Source organism: Physcomitrium patens, chromosome 14, assembly GCF_059467195.1.
Source record: "Physcomitrium patens ecotype Gransden chromosome 14, ASM5946719v1, whole genome shotgun sequence".
NCBI lineage: Eukaryota > Viridiplantae > Streptophyta > Bryopsida > Funariales > Funariaceae > Physcomitrium > Physcomitrium patens.
In genome coordinates this window covers 7,553,744-7,573,594 of record NC_143423.1, presented here as the reverse complement: position 1 = coordinate 7,573,594, position 19,851 = coordinate 7,553,744, and the positions used below count along the sequence as shown (strand labels likewise).

The 19,851-nt window shown below is 41.9% G+C and overlaps 3 protein-coding genes and 2 long non-coding RNA genes across 6 annotated transcripts; 2 read left to right on the top strand and 3 right to left on the bottom strand.

Annotated features, from left to right (window-relative positions):
* Nucleotides 1-117: 117 nt before the first annotated feature.
* LOC112291347 (uncharacterized) lies at nucleotides 118-5,156 on the top strand. Its single transcript, XM_024538607.3, has 14 exons — nucleotides 118-509; nucleotides 780-911; nucleotides 1,431-1,528; nucleotides 1,905-1,991; nucleotides 2,267-2,400; nucleotides 2,521-2,593; nucleotides 2,818-2,863; nucleotides 3,103-3,212; nucleotides 3,437-3,544; nucleotides 3,638-3,697; nucleotides 4,016-4,077; nucleotides 4,197-4,376; nucleotides 4,532-4,685; nucleotides 4,864-5,156. Exons 1-14 carry the CDS (start codon nucleotides 320-322, stop codon nucleotides 5,080-5,082), a joined length of 1,653 nt encoding a protein of 550 aa, XP_024394375.1. The 5' UTR covers nucleotides 118-319; the 3' UTR covers nucleotides 5,083-5,156.
* LOC141046163 (uncharacterized) lies at nucleotides 2,332-2,713 on the bottom strand. Its single transcript, XR_016506305.1, has 2 exons — nucleotides 2,574-2,713; nucleotides 2,332-2,374 (listed from the first exon to the last, which is right to left on the bottom strand). It is a non-coding gene; the product is annotated as an uncharacterized LOC141046163 (long non-coding RNA).
* On the bottom strand, nucleotides 4,304-4,593 carry LOC149987828 (uncharacterized). The gene is made up of 2 exons (XR_016506304.1): nucleotides 4,454-4,593; nucleotides 4,304-4,356 (listed from the first exon to the last, which is right to left on the bottom strand). It is a non-coding gene; the product is annotated as an uncharacterized LOC149987828 (long non-coding RNA).
* A 1,241-nt stretch (nucleotides 5,157-6,397) lies between the features above and the next one.
* LOC112291209 (glutathione-independent glyoxalase hsp3101) lies at nucleotides 6,398-8,535 on the top strand. The gene is made up of 8 exons (XM_090255519.1): nucleotides 6,398-6,514; nucleotides 6,704-6,842; nucleotides 7,195-7,286; nucleotides 7,492-7,551; nucleotides 7,644-7,663; nucleotides 7,711-7,774; nucleotides 7,962-8,125; nucleotides 8,221-8,535. Exons 2-8 carry the CDS (start codon nucleotides 6,706-6,708, stop codon nucleotides 8,515-8,517), a joined length of 834 nt encoding a protein of 277 aa, XP_090111645.1. The 5' UTR covers nucleotides 6,398-6,514; nucleotides 6,704-6,705; the 3' UTR covers nucleotides 8,518-8,535.
* Nucleotides 8,536-9,318: 783 nt separating this feature from the next.
* On the bottom strand, nucleotides 9,319-17,578 carry LOC112291207 (ABC transporter G family member 29). 2 transcript variants are annotated; one of them, XM_024538327.3, is made up of 21 exons: nucleotides 17,478-17,578; nucleotides 16,569-17,357; nucleotides 16,339-16,459; nucleotides 16,102-16,190; nucleotides 15,908-15,992; nucleotides 15,608-15,767; nucleotides 15,318-15,448; nucleotides 15,119-15,209; nucleotides 14,420-15,003; nucleotides 13,751-14,332; nucleotides 13,467-13,626; nucleotides 12,979-13,310; nucleotides 12,759-12,868; nucleotides 12,434-12,656; nucleotides 12,009-12,299; nucleotides 11,760-11,843; nucleotides 11,413-11,546; nucleotides 10,995-11,222; nucleotides 10,632-10,803; nucleotides 10,205-10,459; nucleotides 9,319-10,068 (listed from the first exon to the last, which is right to left on the bottom strand). In XM_024538327.3, the coding sequence occupies exons 2-21, from the start codon at nucleotides 16,970-16,972 to the stop codon at nucleotides 9,799-9,801; spliced, it is 4,506 nt and encodes a 1,501-aa protein (XP_024394095.1). In that variant the 5' UTR covers nucleotides 16,973-17,357; nucleotides 17,478-17,578; the 3' UTR covers nucleotides 9,319-9,798. The 2 variants fall into 2 exon arrangements, with proteins under 2 accessions (XP_024394095.1, XP_024394096.1); XM_024538328.3 differs by lacking the exon at nucleotides 17,478-17,578 and having other exon boundaries at nucleotides 16,569-16,952; nucleotides 17,151-17,292.
* Between the last annotated feature and the right edge of the window lie 2,273 nt (nucleotides 17,579-19,851).

Here is a 19,851-nt window from a genome sequence, read left to right as displayed (position 1 = left end):
ATAATTTTATTTTTTATTTTTCAGGGGGGTTATTAGTTTGATCCCCTTACCCATCTCATGCACTAAACCACTTCATATTTTAGGTTGAAAGGAGTTCTGAGCCCGTGGGAGAGAAATTAGGGTTTTCCAGCATTGCACAGGAATTTCGCAAGCGGTGTCGAGGAGGGAGGAGGGGTTGGCGTTGTTGCTACTGTGAGTGGCATTTGATTGCCTGCCTGGACAGACAGAAACCCTAGATTGCAGGGCTTGCTAGTAGTAACCTCAAGGACTGTTTGGAGGAACGGCGAGACTAGGAAGGGATGAGCCTCTAGTTTGTTAGATGCTAAGTGAGGCAATTGCGATGCAAGGCTCAGTGGCGACGAGAGCGGCTCTTCTTCGTAACTCTTTCCATTGCCTCCGATCTCTCAACTGTGGAGAGTTTCGATCCAGAAGTCTGGCTCCCAGCTCCAGCGAGCTTCTCCGCAGTTCAGTCGAGATTTTCAGGAGTCAAGTTGCAGAATTCGCTCCATGTCTTAAACCCTAAACCCTGAATCTTAGCCTTGCAATTGTGCAGCATTATGTTCAGCTTGTTTATCTATTGTATACTTGGGGGTTAGACCGCAGTTGCACCTGAATCGCATCTAGGCCTCTTCTGCTCTCGTGACCAAGGAGGGTTTAGCTTTGTGTATCGCCTGCGTTTTCTTATTCAAACTCATCTCGCGAGCGATTTATATCTTTTCTTCAAACTTTTACACGGACGCTTTGACAGGATGATTAACTCGGTATGGTTGATCTCTCAGATTCTACTGCAGTACCAGCAGGAAAACCAATTCAGGTGCAACTGCGGATTTTAAAGAAAGATGAGCATGGACTACGGGACAAACTTATTCCAGCTTCGTCCTGGCGCGTTCTCACTCGGCTACTTGATGCAGGCAACTTCGCCACAACTTTGATTGGGAAGGGTTTAGGAGAGAACTGCATACTGTGCACGAAGTAGACTCCGAAAATAAACGTGTAATTCAGTTATCTTAGTTGTTATAATCTTCTCTAGAGGAGTTAAGTCGGGGTGTAGTACTAAGCAGCAGAATTCTGAGAGGCCGGTCGAAAAGAGTTCTGTCTCTCTGCTTGCATAACCCTACTTCATCTAATGTATGTGTATCAAATGCTGTCCAATTTTGTGATTGTCTTCACATAACGTTAACATAATACTTAGTTCTTTACTGCATTGAGTAGAACCATTGTCATTGTGACACCTCCCCTACCTGCATCTGAAGCTCCATCTAAAGCGCTATTGGCTAGTCAATTTTCTGCAATTCCAGTTCCCTGGTTTCCGGGGAGTTCAAATGTTACATGGGCTAATTTGGGCTTAAAAGAAAAGGCTATAAATACTGGCTGTGATTTGTTTGTGTACATGTTTATTCGTTTTTTTTAAACGTATCACAGTCTTGCAGGGTACAGGAGCTACCTTGTTGGCGGCAGTGTACGTGATATGTTGGTAAAGCAGGTCCCCAAAGATTTTGATATCCTCACCACAGCAGAACCAAAGCAGGTTTGTTGTTCTACTGTTTGCTGTAACTATTCGTTCGTTGCTTCGTATCTTATCTACAACACTGTATAACTGGGTGAAGGAGTAGACTAAGTGTTCTTTTGGAGGATGAGGCGCACAATTTTCCTTGTGAATGATTGAGCATATGACGTTTTTCTCAGCATGTTTATTCTGTTGCTATTTTCTTAATCACTTCTGTACATTTCCGTTCAGTCTTCGAGAAAGGATTAATTCATTTGTTCTTATGGTTTCGGTTTTCTTGAAAGGGTAATCATTACTTCTCCTGTGTTCGTTTAGCTCGTAGTATGTTTTTGAATCACCTGGATGATCTATGCCGCATTATATTCTCTCAAGCCTCACACAAACTCCCGGTTGTCAGGTCAAGGCGGCTTTTTCTGGTCGGTGCATTATTGTTGGGAGACGATTTCCTGTATGCCATGTTACCTCGTTGAACACAGTTGTTGAGGTATGTGGTAACTTAAAAAAAGTTTTGAAGTGTTGATATGAGGCACCTCTACGGAGGTGCATCTCTTGTGATCTTTGCATGTTTTCCAAATGGTATATATGGGAGGCAGGTTTTCTAGCAGCAGTTCGAGGTTTTGTGAAGGGGGTAATGTGTATATGGAGCCACCAACTATTATCGGATATTCCAGATTCAACTCTACTTAATGTTATAACTTGGTTTTTCCTCAGTAGATCAGTAGGGCATCTTTATGACTTGCTTTATTTGAATAATTTCAGGTTTCAAGCTTCAGCACAAATTCGGGAAATATCAAGAGGATTACGTATGAACCTGTTGTCGGAACTGAGGGATGGAGTGAGGACGATTTCTCCCGATGGGACAATTCCCTGCGAAGAGATTTCACTGTCAATGGGTACAGCCTTGCTCACTTTGCAGCTCCATCCCTTTATATCTAGGTTACCAACGTGCTGCATATTTATTCAGAGGAAATATGAAGTGGTAAACCTTGTTATGTAAACAATGGACAATGCAGGATCATGTATGACCCATTTAAATGTATCATATATGACTACGTTGGTGGCTTACGAGATCTGAGGAGATGCAAGGTGTGATCATTGCCTGTCTTTGAATCAGATTCATTGATTTAATTTTTTCTCTCAGACGAAGTGAGTTTGAGCTTTCATTTGTTTGGATGGTATTAGTATCCTCGTCAATTGCTTGGAAGAACGGAACAGTGTATAATCGGAACCTAGATTTTATATGTTGACACTTCTATTCATTGTGACATGGAAAATTTGATTCTCATCTGGGTTTACTTATCCTTGTGTAGATTCGGACTGTTATCCCTGCACTCGAGTCTTTTGAAGAGGATTCAGGTTGGTGACGCCTTTCGATTCTGCAGAAATGTAAATTATATTGCTTATCAACATATAATTAAGAGGATTTGACATTTGATCTAGCAATTCATAGTTCCACAAGACAAGGATAAAGTATTTCTTCACTCCTCATTTGTACTAGTAGCCGTAGGGACTATTATTCTTCAATTTAATGAGGTCTGCAATAGGTTTTAGTATCGAACAGACTGATCGAATCTACTGGCTTCTCCATGTTGCAGCAAGAATTTTAAGGGCAATTCGTATTGCGGCCCGTCTAGAATTTTCCTTTGCAACCAGCACTGCAAATGCAATCAGACAATTAAAATCGTCCATATTGACATTGAACAAGGTACTTAATGTTTTGCATGTTTAAGTATATTCATCATCATCTTCGAAGCAAAGAGCTCAGCAGTGTTTGTGTAGGTTAATGGACACCACTTGAGTAACCGTGCTTTCTATATGAATGCTTTTGCTTGTTTATTCATGTTGAATCAATATTTTCTTGCTCCACAGGTATCTGATTTCTGACCAATGTAAGTATCATTGCCAACTGGGTTTTTTGGATGTGTTCAGACAAGATTGCAGTTGGAAGTGAACACAATGATGGCATATGGTTCTTCAGAGCGTTCTGTCAGACTGTTGTGGAGATATGGTGTCCTTGAGTACTTGCTTCCCTTTCAGGCAAGGCAACATTTTGGTCTTCTTGTTTTGTTCTTTTTAACCATTTGATTCCAACATTTGAGCATGATAATTACCCAACCAAGTATTGTACAGGCTCGATATTTCTCAAATACAAATCTTAAGCGCCAGGCACGTCGGTCAGATATTCTTTTGGTGAGTACTTTTCTCATCTTTTGGTGACGCAATATTTTTGTAACAAATAGTCGTCTTTGCAACGGATTTGAAGGCAGCAGCCTTAAGTGACTGAGTCGTGGGTGCGGCGCAAGTCGGCCAGGTCCTGCATTCATAGTTTTGGTTTTTTTTCCAAGCTTCAAGCTCCAGATCATCTGATGTTGAACTGAATGGTTGTCTAGATAATTTTTAAAGCACAATCCGTCTGTTTAGTAATCTACCTCGTTTTCTTTCGTTCTGCATTTGTAGCTATTCAGGTATACCCTTATTTACTGCACCTCACGGATGTTTGGTTTGCAGAAGCTGCTTGCGAATTTGGACAAAGTTACGGCTCCAAATCGTCCTTGTCATGGTGGACTTTGGTATGTATTGTTCCTATCATATTTTAATGTTTTGTGTTTCATCTTCTCAACGTCTCTCTAGTTCTTATATACATTTACTGTTGCATGTCCTCAATACGTAATTGTTTGGATGGGGACAGGGTTGCCATTCTTGCATTTCATCTTGCTTTGGTCGAAAGACCTTGGAGTCTTACTGTGGGGCCTACTGTTGCATTGGCTTTGTCATTCGGCACTGGCTTGGAGAAGGCCATAACTCAAGTACAAAAATTGTGTGACGCTGTTGACAAGAACGGTAAACATCTGTGGAATGATCAATTCAGGTGAGTATATTATATAGTTTAATCCTATTTCTCGCTCTTTATTTACAATTCGGTAAGGTTTGAGCTAGCGTGAATACCTAGAATTAGTTGAAATATTATGCGCTGAATTTGCTAACCCTTGAGTAAATGTTCGGTGCCGTGAAATGTGAACGCAGGTCATGTGTAAAGGAGATGGATGAAGTAGTCATTTTAAACGATTGTCAAAGTTTTGTGGATTTGTGCCTCAACAATGTGGCTCAACTTCACAGCGCTGCAGCGACATGCAAGGTGATGCAGGAATTGAACATTTCAAGTCCTCCTTCAGATTGGGTATGCGTCCATATAATTTCCTCTCTTTACGTTGTTGCTGCATGCTTCGTATTTATTCTTTGAAATGTAAAGTCACATCTTTAACTTTTATTAGTTATGTTCAACCGTCTTTCCGTATAATAGTACTTGACGCTGGTGATGAGCATGCTTCTTATAATGCTTCTGGTAATGTGAACAGGGCGTTGTCTCCAAACCCTATTTTTACAAGGCAAACCACCTATTCAATAGAGCTCTAACTTCTAATTCAGATGATTTTCCAGATATTGTTCATGATACATACAAAGGTGTACTTATGAACAGCTCCTTTTCCACAAATGGAGGTATAGAGGATTTAGGTAATGTTTTTTCTCATGTTGTATTGAGCACCTTATTTCCTTCAGTTTCGAGTTCTCTGTAACAAATATCCTTTTTGTATGTACTGTTTGCTGATGATCTTGGGAATGTGGTGATTTATTCGCCAATACACGAGCACACGGCTGTGGATTTGAGCAATGGGCATGGATGAAGATGTTTAAGAATGCACTTTTTGCAGTTTGTTCATGAGCACAAATCGTTTTTGAATATTGAATTGGTGTCTTGCCACTTCAGGCAAATTAGCTCTAATACTACTGAAGTGTTTGTTGTAACTGTATGTAATTTAAGTCGTATTTAATATTAAATAATGACAATATTTGAGATTATTTAGGTGGTTATATTATACAACGGCTGTGGAAAAAAGTTCTTAATAAGAGATTCTCCGTTTACTTCTTATACATACTTTTTTATCTTAAAAATCTAATGCACGACACGGTTTTTATGATTAAATTCATTTTTAGTTATCACAGCTACATTATGCTGTCAATATATCTGATGAAAGGCATAGTAGACATTGAATATATTGTATACATTGACTCGTGAATCCAATACGAACAATTATTGTGGGAATTGTATTAAATATTGTTTAAACTGTCATGTATGATTTAATGCTATTACAAGGACATAACACATAGAAAGTTATCAGCAAAATGAAACCTGTCTAACCACGACACTTTAGGGTACGCACCTTTCTGAAAAAATATAATTTGGTAACTGATTCGATTATTCAATAATTTTTGCAATCAAAGTTGTGGTGATTACATTAAAACCATATAAATAAATAGTATTGATCATCATTTGAAACCTAAAACCCTAAACCCTGAACTTGAGTAAATTAGGTTGAATCTCCGAAATATAATTATTATGAGTCATCAAAAAATTAGAAAATTCAAGTTGATTAAATTTTAATTTTATGTATAAAACACAATGTGTAAATTGATACCTAATAAGTAGTGCTAAGACTTTTAGAGTGAAGTACCAAGTCAACTTTACGACCCCAAAATCTGACAAAATCTTGCATACATACAAACACCCGCACACACACGAATTAATTAAAAATATATATAAAAAAATATAGAACTATCACAGATACAACATACATAAAAGTAAAGAAAAAAGAAAAGGTGAATGAGAAGAAGGGGAATGAGAAAAAGGCGAAAGATATCCGAAATGCAAAAGGCATCCCTGAGGAGGAGGAGAAGCATCCATGGAAGTTTTCCTCCCTGCACACGAGGAGAGGACACGTGGTAGAAGGACGTCAATGCAGAAGTCGCGTCATCCGCCCTCCCATCCCGCCCGCGCGCTTCCTTTTTTATTTAAAGTTCAGGCCCTGTCACATCATCTTCGTTACAATTGTCTCGCTCCTTTTGCTCTTTAGCTCCCCATTTCCTTTTCCCATTTGATCTTGTGCTTCGTTGCTGGAAGCTCTTGTGCTCTTTGGTGCTCTCTTTTGCAACAGGAACTGGAATTGGAAGGTGCGCCGGGTGTTGTTTGTTGTTTTTTGTTGTATGTATGTGATCTGTTATTTGAGGAGATGGAACGAGGAATCGGAATTTGAATTGAGGTTATTTTGTTTGTGTGTTTGTGTGTCTGCTTGTTTGTTTGTTTATTTGATTGAGTGTTTGTTATTTTGTCTTATGTCGTTTGGTGTGTTGTACTGGCAGGCATGGCAAATATAATTCAGGAGGCGAAGGAAGCTGTGATTCCGGGTGAATCGAAGACGTCTGCATCTGGGAAGCGGATTTTGATCGTGGCTACATCTCACGATAAGCTTGGCGACAGTGGCCAACCTACTGGATGCTGGTAACTCAATCACACATTTCACAATGGGATGTGGTTAGGGGAGTAGTTGCTGATGTGATGACATTTGTGCTGGTATCTCTTACTGAAGAAGAGCAGCGGTAAAATCTCGTTCAATGTTTCAGGGAAGGAAGGAATCATGTTGGCTGTTCAGATTGGTAATTGTATGTCTTTTGTCTCTTGCTGCTAATCTTATCATTACTATGTGGAAGTATAGAGAGGCCTTCCCTTCGCAACGGTTTTGATATTTATCTGCTAATTTTCCCGCGCATGCTACGAAGCAAATGGTGTACTTGGTCTAGGCCTATGCTGTAGTGACTGTGGATTAAAATTTCGGTCGACTTTCCAATTATAGGGCTGAGGAATTAGCGGCTCCATACTACATTTTCAAAGATGCGGGTGCTCAAGTGGATGTGGCGAGCATTAAGGGTGGAAAAATTCCAATCGGTTAGCTCCTACTTCTTGTTCGATTGTTTTGTATTTCTTTGTCGACCTTGTTAATTATGAGTTTACAAATCAGGTTTAGTTTCAACTTATTTGAAGATTTTCTCCAGTAATCATGTCCGTTATCTCAAACTAAAACATTTGGAAATTTTACGTATTCTGTGTGCTGATGAGATTTTTCTAATTTTAGTTGAGTTGTTTTTGACAGATATTGGGAGTCTAGCAGAGAATTTCGTGACCCCCCATGTGAATCGCTACTTGGCGGATGGTAAGACTTAAATTGTCTCCCCTCACGTCCACTCTCTTACGGTTCTAGTGATTCAAAGTGCATGATGTTTTCTACCGCTGAGTTTGATTTAGATTCCAATGCTAGCTACACAGTTTAATATTCTTCCCAATGTCCTAATTGCTGCAGAGTCTCTGAAAGAGTCCGTTGAGCTCGCTTTCAGTGAAGGAAAGTTTTTCCAATTACGACGCCATTTACATTCCAGGTAACCACAATTTACACCGAGTTTTACATGTGTTCTACGTTACAGCTCTTACTATTTTATTTGGGAAGATCTCATGTGGTTTGGTGAATATAATTGGCAACATAGCAATGCCTGCTTCCTATTCATGTAGATGTTCTGGGGAGTAGACATTCCAAGCACTGAATTCATCAACCTCTGGTTATTGCAGGAGGTCATGGTATTATGTTTGATGGGCCAAATGACAAGCATTTTATTGCTGTGGTTGAGAAGTTCTGGACAGAAGGAAAGATTGTGGCCTCTGTATGTCATGGCCCTGCTGGACTTGTGGCCATTCGGGCCCCAGATGGCATTCCCATTGTGAAGGGTAAAAAGGTAGGAATATATTTGCGGGTTATATTACCTAAGAAACAAATGATTCTTTTCCAATGTGAAGGGGTATCAATCATGTGCTATGTACGTGTGTCCAGGTCTGTGGGTTTTCAAATGCTGAGGAAGCAGCAGTTGGAAAGACGAACAAGGTCCCCTTCCTTCTTGAAGACAAGCTCAAAGAATTAGGTGGCTTATATGAAGCTGGACCTGATTGGGTATGTCATAATTCCACATGTTTCACAAACTTAACCCTTTTACATAATGTCAATTCTAAGCATGCCATGCATTTATGCCTGGTAGAGAGTTCATATGGTACAGATTGTGAACTGTCTTGTGGCCTAAAGACTGATCTTAGTTCTTATCCTTTTATTTTTTTTGGGCTTCTCAAAAGATGATGTGTTTGTGATTGTTGAATGCAGCAACCAAAAGCTGTTGCCGACGGACAGTTAATTACAGGACAGAATCCAGCAAGCTCTGCTCCTGTGGCAGAGCTGGTTCTGGAGGTTTTGGTCTCAAAGTTTTAGGGCGTGATGGGCACGGATTCAGAATAGAGAGTTAAATCATACCTAGGAAAATACTCTTTGCCAACTCTATGTGAATAACCAATTTTGTGTACACCTAGTCAACATCATGTTGATCTGAGCACATAACAGTATGTGAAACACATTCTGTAAAATGTTAGCCTTGTATCGGACAAGTAGGTTTTGTTCATAGGATATAAGATTGTTCTTTTCACCTCTTGTTGTGCCTCATGTCTGATAGTTTCAATGCTTCTAAAGGTCAGCTAGGCAAGGCTATTTACAATAAAATAAATTGGTTCTTATTTATTGAAGTAGTTGCCTTGTGGTTGAATACATTGAAACTACTTATCATGTTTATTGTTTGTTGAATATAAGATATTTTTTCAAGAATACATCTTTTCTGTGTCTTATATACAGCTAATACAAACTCATGCAACATTTTTACATAGTATACTAATCTATGTATTGAAATAATGTACGTTATTTGCTCCTAGCTTATAGCAACGAACTTATGTATTCCACATGTTCCCTGGAATAATTTCTTGTTAGTTGCAATTTTAACTTGATCTAATGCCAACAGAGATACATCTGAGAATCTTATCCTCAAAAGATAGTTATTAATATAATTCTTACTTTTTGATACACCAAGGATAACTCAATGCGAAAGTCTAGTAATCATGGATAACCACTTGACAGTTAAATTAATTCAATGGAAGTGAATTTCACCTTCCAGAAAGGATTTATAAAAATACAAATGAGTGCTAAACAAATCAAACGAGGCTGATTGCGTAAACTACTTCTTCTTCTCATGATAACTGATATACTCTTGATCTTCCAGCCGAAGGACCCATTTAAAAGCTCTTCATGTGGGTAAAACCTTGGACTGTGCCCTTTTACACGCATGTAAAAGTCTATACTTGCCTGTGCTAATCCAAGTCTAAACTGACTAAATAGCATGGGAAAATCCAAACAATAACCTCAAACAAATGTGCACATTAGTCGTTGTGGATCCCAGTCAGGCAACTCAATCATTCAAATGAAAGTAATATTGACATCAAAACGTCATTCTGTGTATATCACATGGTGATGCTTCCAGAGGGGATCAACAACAACAGTGCTGCCACCACAAGCAGCAGCAGCTCGGTTGGAGGAGCATCACCGGCGCTGGAAGTTCAAGTATTTTATGGCAAAAACAAAGACTCCACCGAAGAGTATCGCCCACAGGAAGAGAATCGGCCCCACAAACTTCAGATAGTCGTGGTTGAAGCCAAATTGCTGATCCAAGTAAACGTTTACGGTGGTGGGTTGGGAACCCGTAACGTTCAGCCGATCGGTAACATCTCCATATTGAGAGGCTAGAAGAGCATACACAGAATAGGCCACAGGGCAGAACCAGTAATACCATATCCACCACCCAGGGATGTACTGTCAACACAGCACACACCAGAGTTAGTTTGTGTTTTGTTCCAGATAACTCATGAAAATAGGGGGAGAAATTGTGTACAATCTAGAAAGGGGTGAAAATGAAGTCAGGAACTTGGTTGAGAAGAGGGGTGCTCACAGGACGAGGAATTAAGAAGCCTGAGTAGAGGTTGAAAACCGTGTAGAAGAATGTGCTAAGGACGGTCGCTAGGATCAAGTTTGGAGTAATCGCCACCATCATCATCCCGTAGTATGTGAAGGTCACCAAACCGATGCACTGGGTATAGAAGTACCAGAAGAATTTAGCCGGTGTCCAGATAAAGGCCAGCATTGAATACGTGATAGATGAATACATCGCTGCTTGGACCAAGACGTAGGGAATCTCAACCAGAACCTGATGGAGAACACCATCCAGGGATAAGTGTGAGCTTAGATCACGATCCATCCATTTGAGGGAAGTATCTCATAAAACGATTAAAAGCTGAGAAGTACAGACGTGTAAGAAGTTGACGAAGTTGTAGTAGTATAGATTGAAGGTCAAAGACAGTAGAGTATTGGTCACGAACCTGTGCCAGTGCATACGATGTGGCAGAGTACATTCCGGCAGCTTTTTCACGGTAATGGACAGTTCGCTCTATGCTCACCATGGGTTGCACTGTCTGTGCATTGTTGAAGCACAGAAACAGTGTGGCTCCATACAATGCTCCAATCGTAGTTGTCAATTCTTCCAACGTGTCGCTGTGGGGCAGATTGAGAGTCAACAAGTTAGAAAGAGAATCCCCGAAAACAATCAATTTACACACTTCAAGAGACAGTTGGTCCTAATTTTTTACTTTAAAAGAGAGGGGAATTGTAGGGTGTGGCATCCTCTGTCTTCGAAGAGAGGATTCGTGGTCACTCGAGGAAAAAATAAGGGTTTTGACGCTCACTATTTCTGCCCAACGCCCCAGAAAATGCTTCCGCAAATGAGTGCAGTGAAAAACGTGAAGCCGTAGCGAACAAGGTTGTAGTTGGGGCTCCTCCAGTATGATATGTTCTGCTTCCACAGCGTGCATCCCACCTGACCCCGGAACGAGCGTGGATACTCAGTCGGGAAGTATAGGTCTTTAGATCCCGGAGCTGGCACCTTCAATTCCTCTACTAGCTGCTTGTTGCGTCTGTTCCGGCGAAGATTGCCACCGTTAGTCACATTCAATTGAGATACAAGCCATAATTATCTTTAGAAGACGGCATAATTAACCATTATTGTTTCCACCACATGAAATCACAAGGCATTGTTATTGATTATATTCGCATTGTCTTCCAACAAATGTATGAAGATGGTAATGGAGAGCAATATTTACTTACTGATACAGAGATGATTTAAGGTAGAGGTCTGCGAAATCGACCCCTAGTTGGATTTCCGTGTCAACGTTGGACACCTCCAGCATCCATGTTGCAGGATTGTATCCATCTTTAATTCTGGTTATTCCAGGAATTGCCTGCATGTGAATACAACGATTAAGCCAACTTTGCCACCCAAACTAGGCTCTATTTCAACACTGGCATGTCATTCTCGGTAACCAATACACGAGGCAGGAGACGGGGTTGGCAGCATGTCCAGACGGATGTCTTGTAAAATTTCCATTTCCAAACTAAGGCATTGATGACAAGATAGTGATAGACGAATCACAAGATGTAAGAGATTCTAGAACCTGAAAATATTCGACCAGCTTGGAAGACTGGTGTCCCAATGGTCCAGCGTAAATGACACGGCCTCCTCTTTTCAAAAGCAGCAGCTGCCAAACGTTCCGAGACATAATCAATAAACTATTTGTCGCAAGAATTGTTTACTTCTCTTGAGTTCTAACTGTCTCAGGAGGAGAGAAGCGATGTGCACTTCCTATGGTGATCTTTATGGAAAGTGAAGATAAACCTGTTGCTGGCAATTTAAAATTATATACCTCATCAAAAGCTTCGAAGATATCGATGCTGGGCTGATGGATGGTGCAGACGACTGTTCGACCTGTATCGACGGTGTTCCGAACAGTTCGCATGACAATGGCGGCTGCACGGGCGTCGAGCCCACTTGTGGGCTCATCCATGAATATGATGGAGGGATTCGCAACCAATTCCACAGCAATGGTCAACCTCTTTCTTTGTTCTGTCGACAACCCTGTGATGCCTGGCAATCCGACTAAAGCATTCTCTAGCGGCGTCAACTCTACCAAGTCCAGGACCTCATCCACAAACGCCTGCACAAAAAAATACCATTAATATATATCTATACCTGAAAGTATTCAACACAAGGCAGTTTGCAACGAGACTGATGGAAATATCAAATCTTCACGTGAGAGCTCTAGCAGTTGGATTGGTATGTTTCAGTCACCATTTTACTGGCATCATCAACTTCTGTGTTGAGACGAAGCCATGCAGAGTAAATGAGAGCCTCACGGACAGTCGTTTGAGGAGAGTGGATATCATTTTGCTCGCAATACCCTGAGATGCGGGCAAATGTTTTCTGCTTCTTTGGGTAGCCCGAGATACGAATGTCACCCTCGATGTAGCCGCCTGTTTTCCGTCCCGCTAACACGTCCATTAACGTAGTTTTCCTGCAGTATTATTAACATAAATAGTTGCAAACTGGGAGATAGATAAGCTGCTTAGGGAATTCAACAACTTACGACTGAGATAAAGAGGTTAGTTTCACACACCCAGCTCCACTAACTCCCACAAGAGCCGTAAGCACACCCGGTCGAAAGGCTCCCGTTATACCCGAAAGCAGCTTAAGCTTTGATTCTGTAACTTCGGCCGACTTCATCTCCTACATAACAGGGAATACAGACCAGACATGAGATTCCTGTTGAAAATGTGCTGCGAGGCTCACATCTGTGCAAGACGTGAAGAGCTGAACAGGTTCGGGGGATAACGCACCGCCGGCATGTCAACATAGTAACAGACGTCGTCAAATGATATGCTCAACGGTTGAAACGGCAGTATCATTCCGCGGCGAACCACCTTATCTTCATCTTCAGCTGCCTTGTTTTCAATCTCAGCATGATTTTTCGAAGAGCGCCTGCTTCTGCTGAGTGTCGTCGGTGCCTCTTCAGCCCTAATCATCGCAGCTGAAATAGACTTCAAGTCTATTGACTTCCTGGACCGAGATCGTGATCGGGACGCTGACTTTGGCAGGCCTATTCCTGTGGTTGTTGCTTCTTTCTCAGCGAGCTCTTGCTCAGACATAATGGTTTGCTTCTTTCCAATCGCTGCACGATGTGTAGCACAGCATTACATTAACACAAGATTCTGAGCGCCTATTCGAGGTCAGTTCTATTATTGTTGAGTGCGTAATAAGGTAGTTAAGTGCAAAACAGCAGCAAAAGACACTGAGTGCTGGGGGTTGAGTGTTTAAGATCACTAACCAGGCATGTAGCCAAGGGTAAGAGTGAACCCAAGATTGAATAAGACGTAGAAGCCAAAAAGACCTCCGACTCCAATCCAGTACCAGTAAGAATATGGGAACAGACCACGACTTTGCAGAACCGCAACTCCCAATTCGGTGGTGGCGTCCCCAGGGCTAGGCTGCAAGATTGAACAATCAAGTATAAAGGGTTAACATAGAGTTTCAGATCAGAATCTTCTCATTTTCAACTACAAACAATGCACACTCGAGTTTCAATGGCACGTGGGATTGAAGGGAGCTTACTTTCCGCCATCGAGGGGCGAGAAGTTCATTCACACTGATGGCTTGCTCGGCGTACGCCATATTAGTCGCCCAATAGGCCCATCGCCACCACACTGGGATGCTCGGGCGAGGAATAATAAAACCTCCGAGCATGAAAAGCAATAGGATCATAATCCAACCCAATGTGAAGGCCAATGTGTCGGTCCGGCACAACCCAGCGACGAAGCGGAACATGCCGCCAGCTTGCTGTTGAATCAAGAACAGAACGAGATATTGTTTGAAGAAGCGACCGGCGTCCGGTGCGTATCCCGTGACGAAATACGTCATGCTCGTGTAGATTCCGACCTCCACCAGAGACGAGGGGATACTCAAAATCATGGCGGAGATAGAGTAAGCCCATGCGGGGCTTAAGAGCATGTCACGCTGTTTGATGAGAACCGGGAGCCGCCCGATGGTGCCCGCGAGTTCGTTGAATCCTGTGAAGAAGAAGATGACAATTGCGAAGAAAAGGACGTTCAAGTAAAGGATCCCATCGTTCAGTGTGTCTTGATTGAGACGAGTGCGGAAGAAGGTGGTCATGGAAATGAATGCACCCACCGTTATCTGCACAGAATACACTTTGGATCATCATTTACCTACGTAATTGTCCACAGACTTTGCAATCTGGTTGCGGACTGTGATCATGCATACCTGAACCGCTTTCACGATGTTCACAATAGCATTTCGTTTCGCGAGGACGCGCTCGCGCTGGAAGCAAGCCTTGAGCAGCTCAAACTTCCCAATGGAGTACTTCTCTTTGGCTAATGCTGCAGGGTGACTTTTCTCTCTAGGGTAAGGTACAGAGAGATCTTCCTTCATCTTGACACCGACGTGGAAAGAGTGGAACGCATCCGCAAATTCCTTGACGGAAACGTATCGGTATGGTTTCTGCTTGTGGGCCCAATACTGCTCTTGATCTTTTCTCGAGGTTACTTCTTGCAAGAAATCAGCGATGCCCTTGCGCTCTGGCGATTTGAACCCACACGATTCGAAAAACTCCTCCACGTTTCCTATGGGACCATGGTACACGACCTGCCCTTCCGATATCAGAAGAACATCGTCGAAGAGGTTGAAAGTCTCTGGAGCTGGCTGCAACAGCGAGATAAAGACAGTGCCCGACATGGAGTGTGTAAACCGGCTCAGGCTCTTCACGATGGAGAATGTGGTGGAGCTGTCCAAGCCTGTGGAGATCTCGTCCATGAACAGGACCTTCGTGGGGCCGACAATCATTTCCCCTGCAATACGGAGCAGAGCAAATGTATCGTCAATCTTAGGACGATTACATCCTCGAAGTCGGACAAGTGCTTCTGTCCGTGATATGAATTGTGTGATCGAAGATTCAGATTCTACCTGTTGTGACTCGTTTTTTCTCGCCTCCGGATATGCCCCTCCGCATTTGGTCTCCGACCATGGTATCCGCGCATACGTCAAGCCCTAGCATCTGCATTCATACATCGCGCGCGTACACTAATTAGCAATTCTCTTCCACACACGACCTTGGTAAGAAGAGCAACACGGCGTTGTGTTTGGAACAAGTGGAGAGCCCTACGTTTAGAACATACTCCACCGCAAGGCTACCATTGCTGCTCGGCAATGCCGCTGCTTTCATGAAGGTGTCCACGTCCGGTTCAGGGCGAATGCCGGCCTCTTTCTCCCTCTTCACGACCTCTTCCAGTATATCTGCACCAATCTCGCATCCTTTCAGCAAATTTTCCACACACACATTCGAGAAACGCATTGGGAAAGGGAATTCCACTGCAGTACTATGGAAGGAATCTCGCAACGTCCTTATCCTCCCCAATTTTTTTGTGCAAACGAGGAGGTGACTGGATCACTCACGGTACTGTGTTCCAACGCCTTGAACTCGCGCTGAGAAATCCAAAGTCTCACGAACCGTGAGCTGGCCGTTGTGAAGGTCATTTTGGCTGACATACATGGCAGTTTTCTGAGGCACGAACTCCTTGTGGGTGTGACCATTGAAGGTCACGGATCCCTTCACCTGCAAAACGTGAACAGTTTACTGATTTTGTTAAACATTGGTTTCAAGCTCCTATATCAGTCCACTGCTATTGGATTAATACAACTAATTGACGTGAGTTCCGTAGTTGGATATCAACTCGCTGGAAGATCAGTGCTTACCTTCAGGCTGCTGTCAAGCTTTCCCGCAAGGGCGAGCATAAGCGTCGTCTTCCCCGAGCTGGGTGGGCCTAGGAGCAGGGTCATCCTACAGCGACATCAATTCAGTCAACGATGGCACCTTTTGACTCCTACAAACGCGAAGCAAAGTGTAATCATTGTGCATTCGACCTACGGAGTTTCGTGCAGTGGTTTACCTGCCGGGTTTGATGACGCCGCTGACGTTGTCCAAAATCGTGATTACTTTCTTCTTCGAGGTTGCAAGATGAAGGACGTCCAGAATCCCCTATTTCCAACGGAGTTTAATCTAAGCAATTTCATATTAATCCAGAACCAAATCTTTCTCGTCACGGTCCGGTTTAGCTAAGGGATTTGTTCGACAAACGTGTAACGTAACATTGAAATTTGCAAGAACTTTATGTAAGATTACTGACCTCGACAATGTTCAGCAACGTATTCCAAAGAGTTGGCAATCCTCGGTTACCCACATAACAGTTCGCTTTGATAGACAAATTCTCGTATCGAACCTCAATCGTCGGTAGATCAATTCCAACCCTACAAGAAACAAATCAAATTCCCGCCGCACTCAAAAACTTTTTCGCACTTGGTAGTTACAAATTGACGCAAATCCTCGGGCAATGTGGGAATTTGCGAGATTATTTACATGTCCAAGCGTTTTCGAAGCTTGACGATGAGCTGCTCGTCTTCGGCATCCGCATTCCGCTGCGCTTTCTGCAGCAGATGCCGGAAATCTTCTTTAGAGAGATCCTTGACGTCGACCTGTCGCACGCTGCCGCTGTGCTTCTGGAAAACCGACGTCCGGAGCCGGTCGTAAGTGGGGAGCTTCTCCAGAGCGGCCCAGCGAAGCGCCTCTTCGTCATAGGCATGATTCGATTGCCTTAATGCAGACTCCAGAGGGTTAGCGCCGAAGGCCGTGGGATAGTTCGAAAGGCTCTCGCGTGTGCTCCGCGACATGGAGCCCGACATCCGCCTGCTGCGGTTCACCAGCGGCGTGGGGACGTCCTTCACCTCGTCCACCTCTTTGCCTCTATTCTCCGAATTCGCCATAACTTATTATTTGCTTCAAGTTCTTCAGCGCCCAGTTCTCTATTCTAACAATCTATCCACACCAGTTCGAACACTGGCCAGTTTGAAGCAAAAATCACCAATTTCGACAGACTTCTGTACAATCCCGACACAATGAAGCCAGCGCTGAACAGAGGATTCAATGCAGAAAGAAAATTACCAGAATGGCGGGGAAATGAGCTCCGCAAGCAAGATTTATACCCTGGAGCCACCCTCATTCCTTCACTAATTCCGGAGACATGATTCAACTAGTAGAAGTTTAGCTCCATGCAGTAATGCAGTCGTTTTTGGAGAGTGCCAAATACTCAACTCAACTTCCATGGTCGCCAAGTCTTCTCCAGAGAAACGAAGCAACTGCAATCAGCTTCTACATGCGACGGACAATCTCATGAGCAGCCGTCTACTGATACTCTTGCTACTATCAAATGGCTTTCGTGAGTATGACATCCAGCTGAAACAAAGCCAAAATTAGAAGTATGGCAGTCACCTTCGCAATTCTGTGCCGCACTGGCCGCGCCCTTTAAAACAACAGTCAGGTCCAAAACTGGAAGAACGCTGCAAAAGTACTCCAACCTCAGCCGCATCTTTAAGGCACGTAGGCATCTCTTTACCGAAGCTAAAAAAGACACTGACTTTTTTCCCATTGCACTTTCCACAGAAACAGTGAGGATGTATCAAACTACAAGCTCATGAGCGTTGTACCCAATTACTGAATGCTCTTCACTCCCGGTGCCCAGCTCGTTCGCCGAAGGCTTCTCTCTCTCTCACATCTTCCACGTCCCTAGTCTAGTTTTCCTGATCCGGCAACGCCTTTGACAACACTACAGACAAAATTATATACATGAATATATTCATATATATATATATATATATATATATAAACGAAAAGGAATGAGATGAAACTAAAGCAAAAAACTAAAGGAGTAGGGGCTGCCTTGTGCCCCAATCCATGGTTTCTGCGTCGGTTACATTCTGAACGGGAAGCTTCGCAGCCAACTCTCTACCATAATTAGAATAATGGCTAACTGTGGGCTCGATGGAAAAAGGATTTGTGAAGGCCGAGACTGCAGACCTCACGTATTGGTGGACCCACGTTCAGTGCTCCATTTTGACTGGCTTGTGTGAAAGTGGGAGTCTAGGGAATCGATCCCTCGACCTGACCGACGGTAGTCAGCCGTCACTTGAGTAATGGGTTTGTATAATAAAATGGATGCTTACTGAAGTTCTGTCATTTTACGTCAACGACTACCCATATAAATCACAAAAAAATTAAATAAAAAATAAAAAATAGATGTTTCATGTCAACATTAATCTAGTCGAAATAAACACATGCATGTGTATGTGTGTGTACATATATATATATATATATATATATAAATATGTATCACATGTATACCATTAAAATCATTAAGTATAGTAAATGTATTTTTGTAATTCATCAAATAAACCATGACTATCAAATTAAATAAGTTAATCAAATACACTTAGTGGAATGTAATGTGCATTGTTAATTACTAAGAGTATAATCCTATATACTCCATGCAAAGTTTGCTCATGGCAACATTATTCATGTCCTTACAATTAACACCCAGTTATCCAAACCATGGCTAGCATCGTAGTTTACATTTTTTAGTTTTTTGAATTTTGTATTTTAACATCTAAATAGATTATAAAAAAATCATTGAATTTAAATAAAGCACAAAATATAGACACGTGAATCTTCAGAATGATGCAAGATTGAAGCCAAATAGCCCATTAGAAAATCTTTACGCACATTTGAAATAAATGTTTTAATACTCTAATGGCATAAATAGATAGTTGGCCTCGTAAATAGTTAAATGATCAAATTCTCAATTGTTTACAATTGTGAAGGAAATGGGACATTTAATCTATTGTTAGAAATAGGGTACTATTCATGTAGGTCTATCTGGTGGCATGCACTCATTAAATCAAGTCATGCCACGACACCAAAAAGGATCTAAAGAAACATCCAAGTGACTTTTTTAAAAGGAAGTTATTTTAGAACTGGTTCATTTATGAAATAATCTTTATGCTTTATATTCTGGACAGTTTTATGATGCTACAAGAATGATTTAATCTTCCGAATCATTGAAAAGTTATTACATCCTTGATAACTAATTAAAATTCAACATGTATAAAACATTTATGAATAAGTCAAATATACACAGTTTAAATATAAATACAATAAAATAAGCCCGACAAGATCTTCCAGGGAATATTAAGAAGTCTTTCAAAATATATGTATTTAATTTTTTAAACGGTTATTAGAATAAATGCTTATGATAATAGAAATGAAAATATTGAAAATAATAATAATGAAAATGAATAAGGAAACAAGAGGTTGCCAAATCCCAATGAGATCAATAAATTTAAAAGTAACTAACAAACAAACAAACATACAGACAAAAAAACAGACATAAAAAATAGGAAAATAAATGAAAGAATTTTGTTCATTGGGTATCATTCAGGGAAGTTACAACTTTCAAGTTGGTTAGAATATAGTGCTGAAAATTTTAATGGCCTTAAACATTTTTAAACTTTTAACCAGCAGGGTACAAAGGATTTAGAGTTTGTTGCATTCATGCAACCATGTGTAAGGGACTGAAATAGGCAGCCCTTACACTAAACGAAAGAGCTGAGAGTCGTTCAATGCCCAAGGGCGACTTGCAGTGAAGTGACGAAAGGAGAGGATGGGTGGGTCATCTTCTTCGACCTCGAAGGAGTGGGGATGCGAGTGGGGTCGATGGGACTGGAACGCTCCGGGTCCCGGGTGCCCTGTAGGACACCCGTGACGCTACTAGTAGGTAGAATAAGTGCGAGCAGTCCGTCTAGTCTTAAAC

Coding starts and splice junctions, on each gene's coding strand:
- LOC112291209 (XM_090255519.1), top strand. CDS start 6,706: ATGGCAAATATAATTCAGGAGGCGAAGGAAGCTGTGATTCCGGGTGAA. Junction 7,552..7,643: donor GAATCGCTACTTGGCGGATG/GTAAGACTTAAA, acceptor AGTTTGATTTAG/ATTCCAATGCTAGCTACACA. Junction 7,775..7,961: donor CGACGCCATTTACATTCCAG/GTAACCACAATT, acceptor TGGTTATTGCAG/GAGGTCATGGTATTATGTTT.
- LOC112291347 (XM_024538607.3), top strand. CDS start 320: ATGCTAAGTGAGGCAATTGCGATGCAAGGCTCAGTGGCGACGAGAGCG. Junction 510..779: donor AGTTGCAGAATTCGCTCCAT/GTCTTAAACCCT, acceptor TTGATCTCTCAG/ATTCTACTGCAGTACCAGCA. Junction 3,213..3,436: donor CCATATTGACATTGAACAAG/GTACTTAATGTT, acceptor GGATGTGTTCAG/ACAAGATTGCAGTTGGAAGT.
- LOC112291207 (XM_024538327.3), bottom strand. CDS start 16,972: ATGGCGAATTCGGAGAATAGAGGCAAAGAGGTGGACGAGGTGAAGGAC. Junction 11,547..11,759: donor AGCTGGTCGAATATTTTCAG/GTTCTAGAATCT, acceptor ATTCACATGCAG/GCAATTCCTGGAATAACCAG. Junction 10,804..10,994: donor TGGGGCGTTGGGCAGAAATA/GTGAGCGTCAAA, acceptor TCTGCCCCACAG/CGACACGTTGGAAGAATTGA.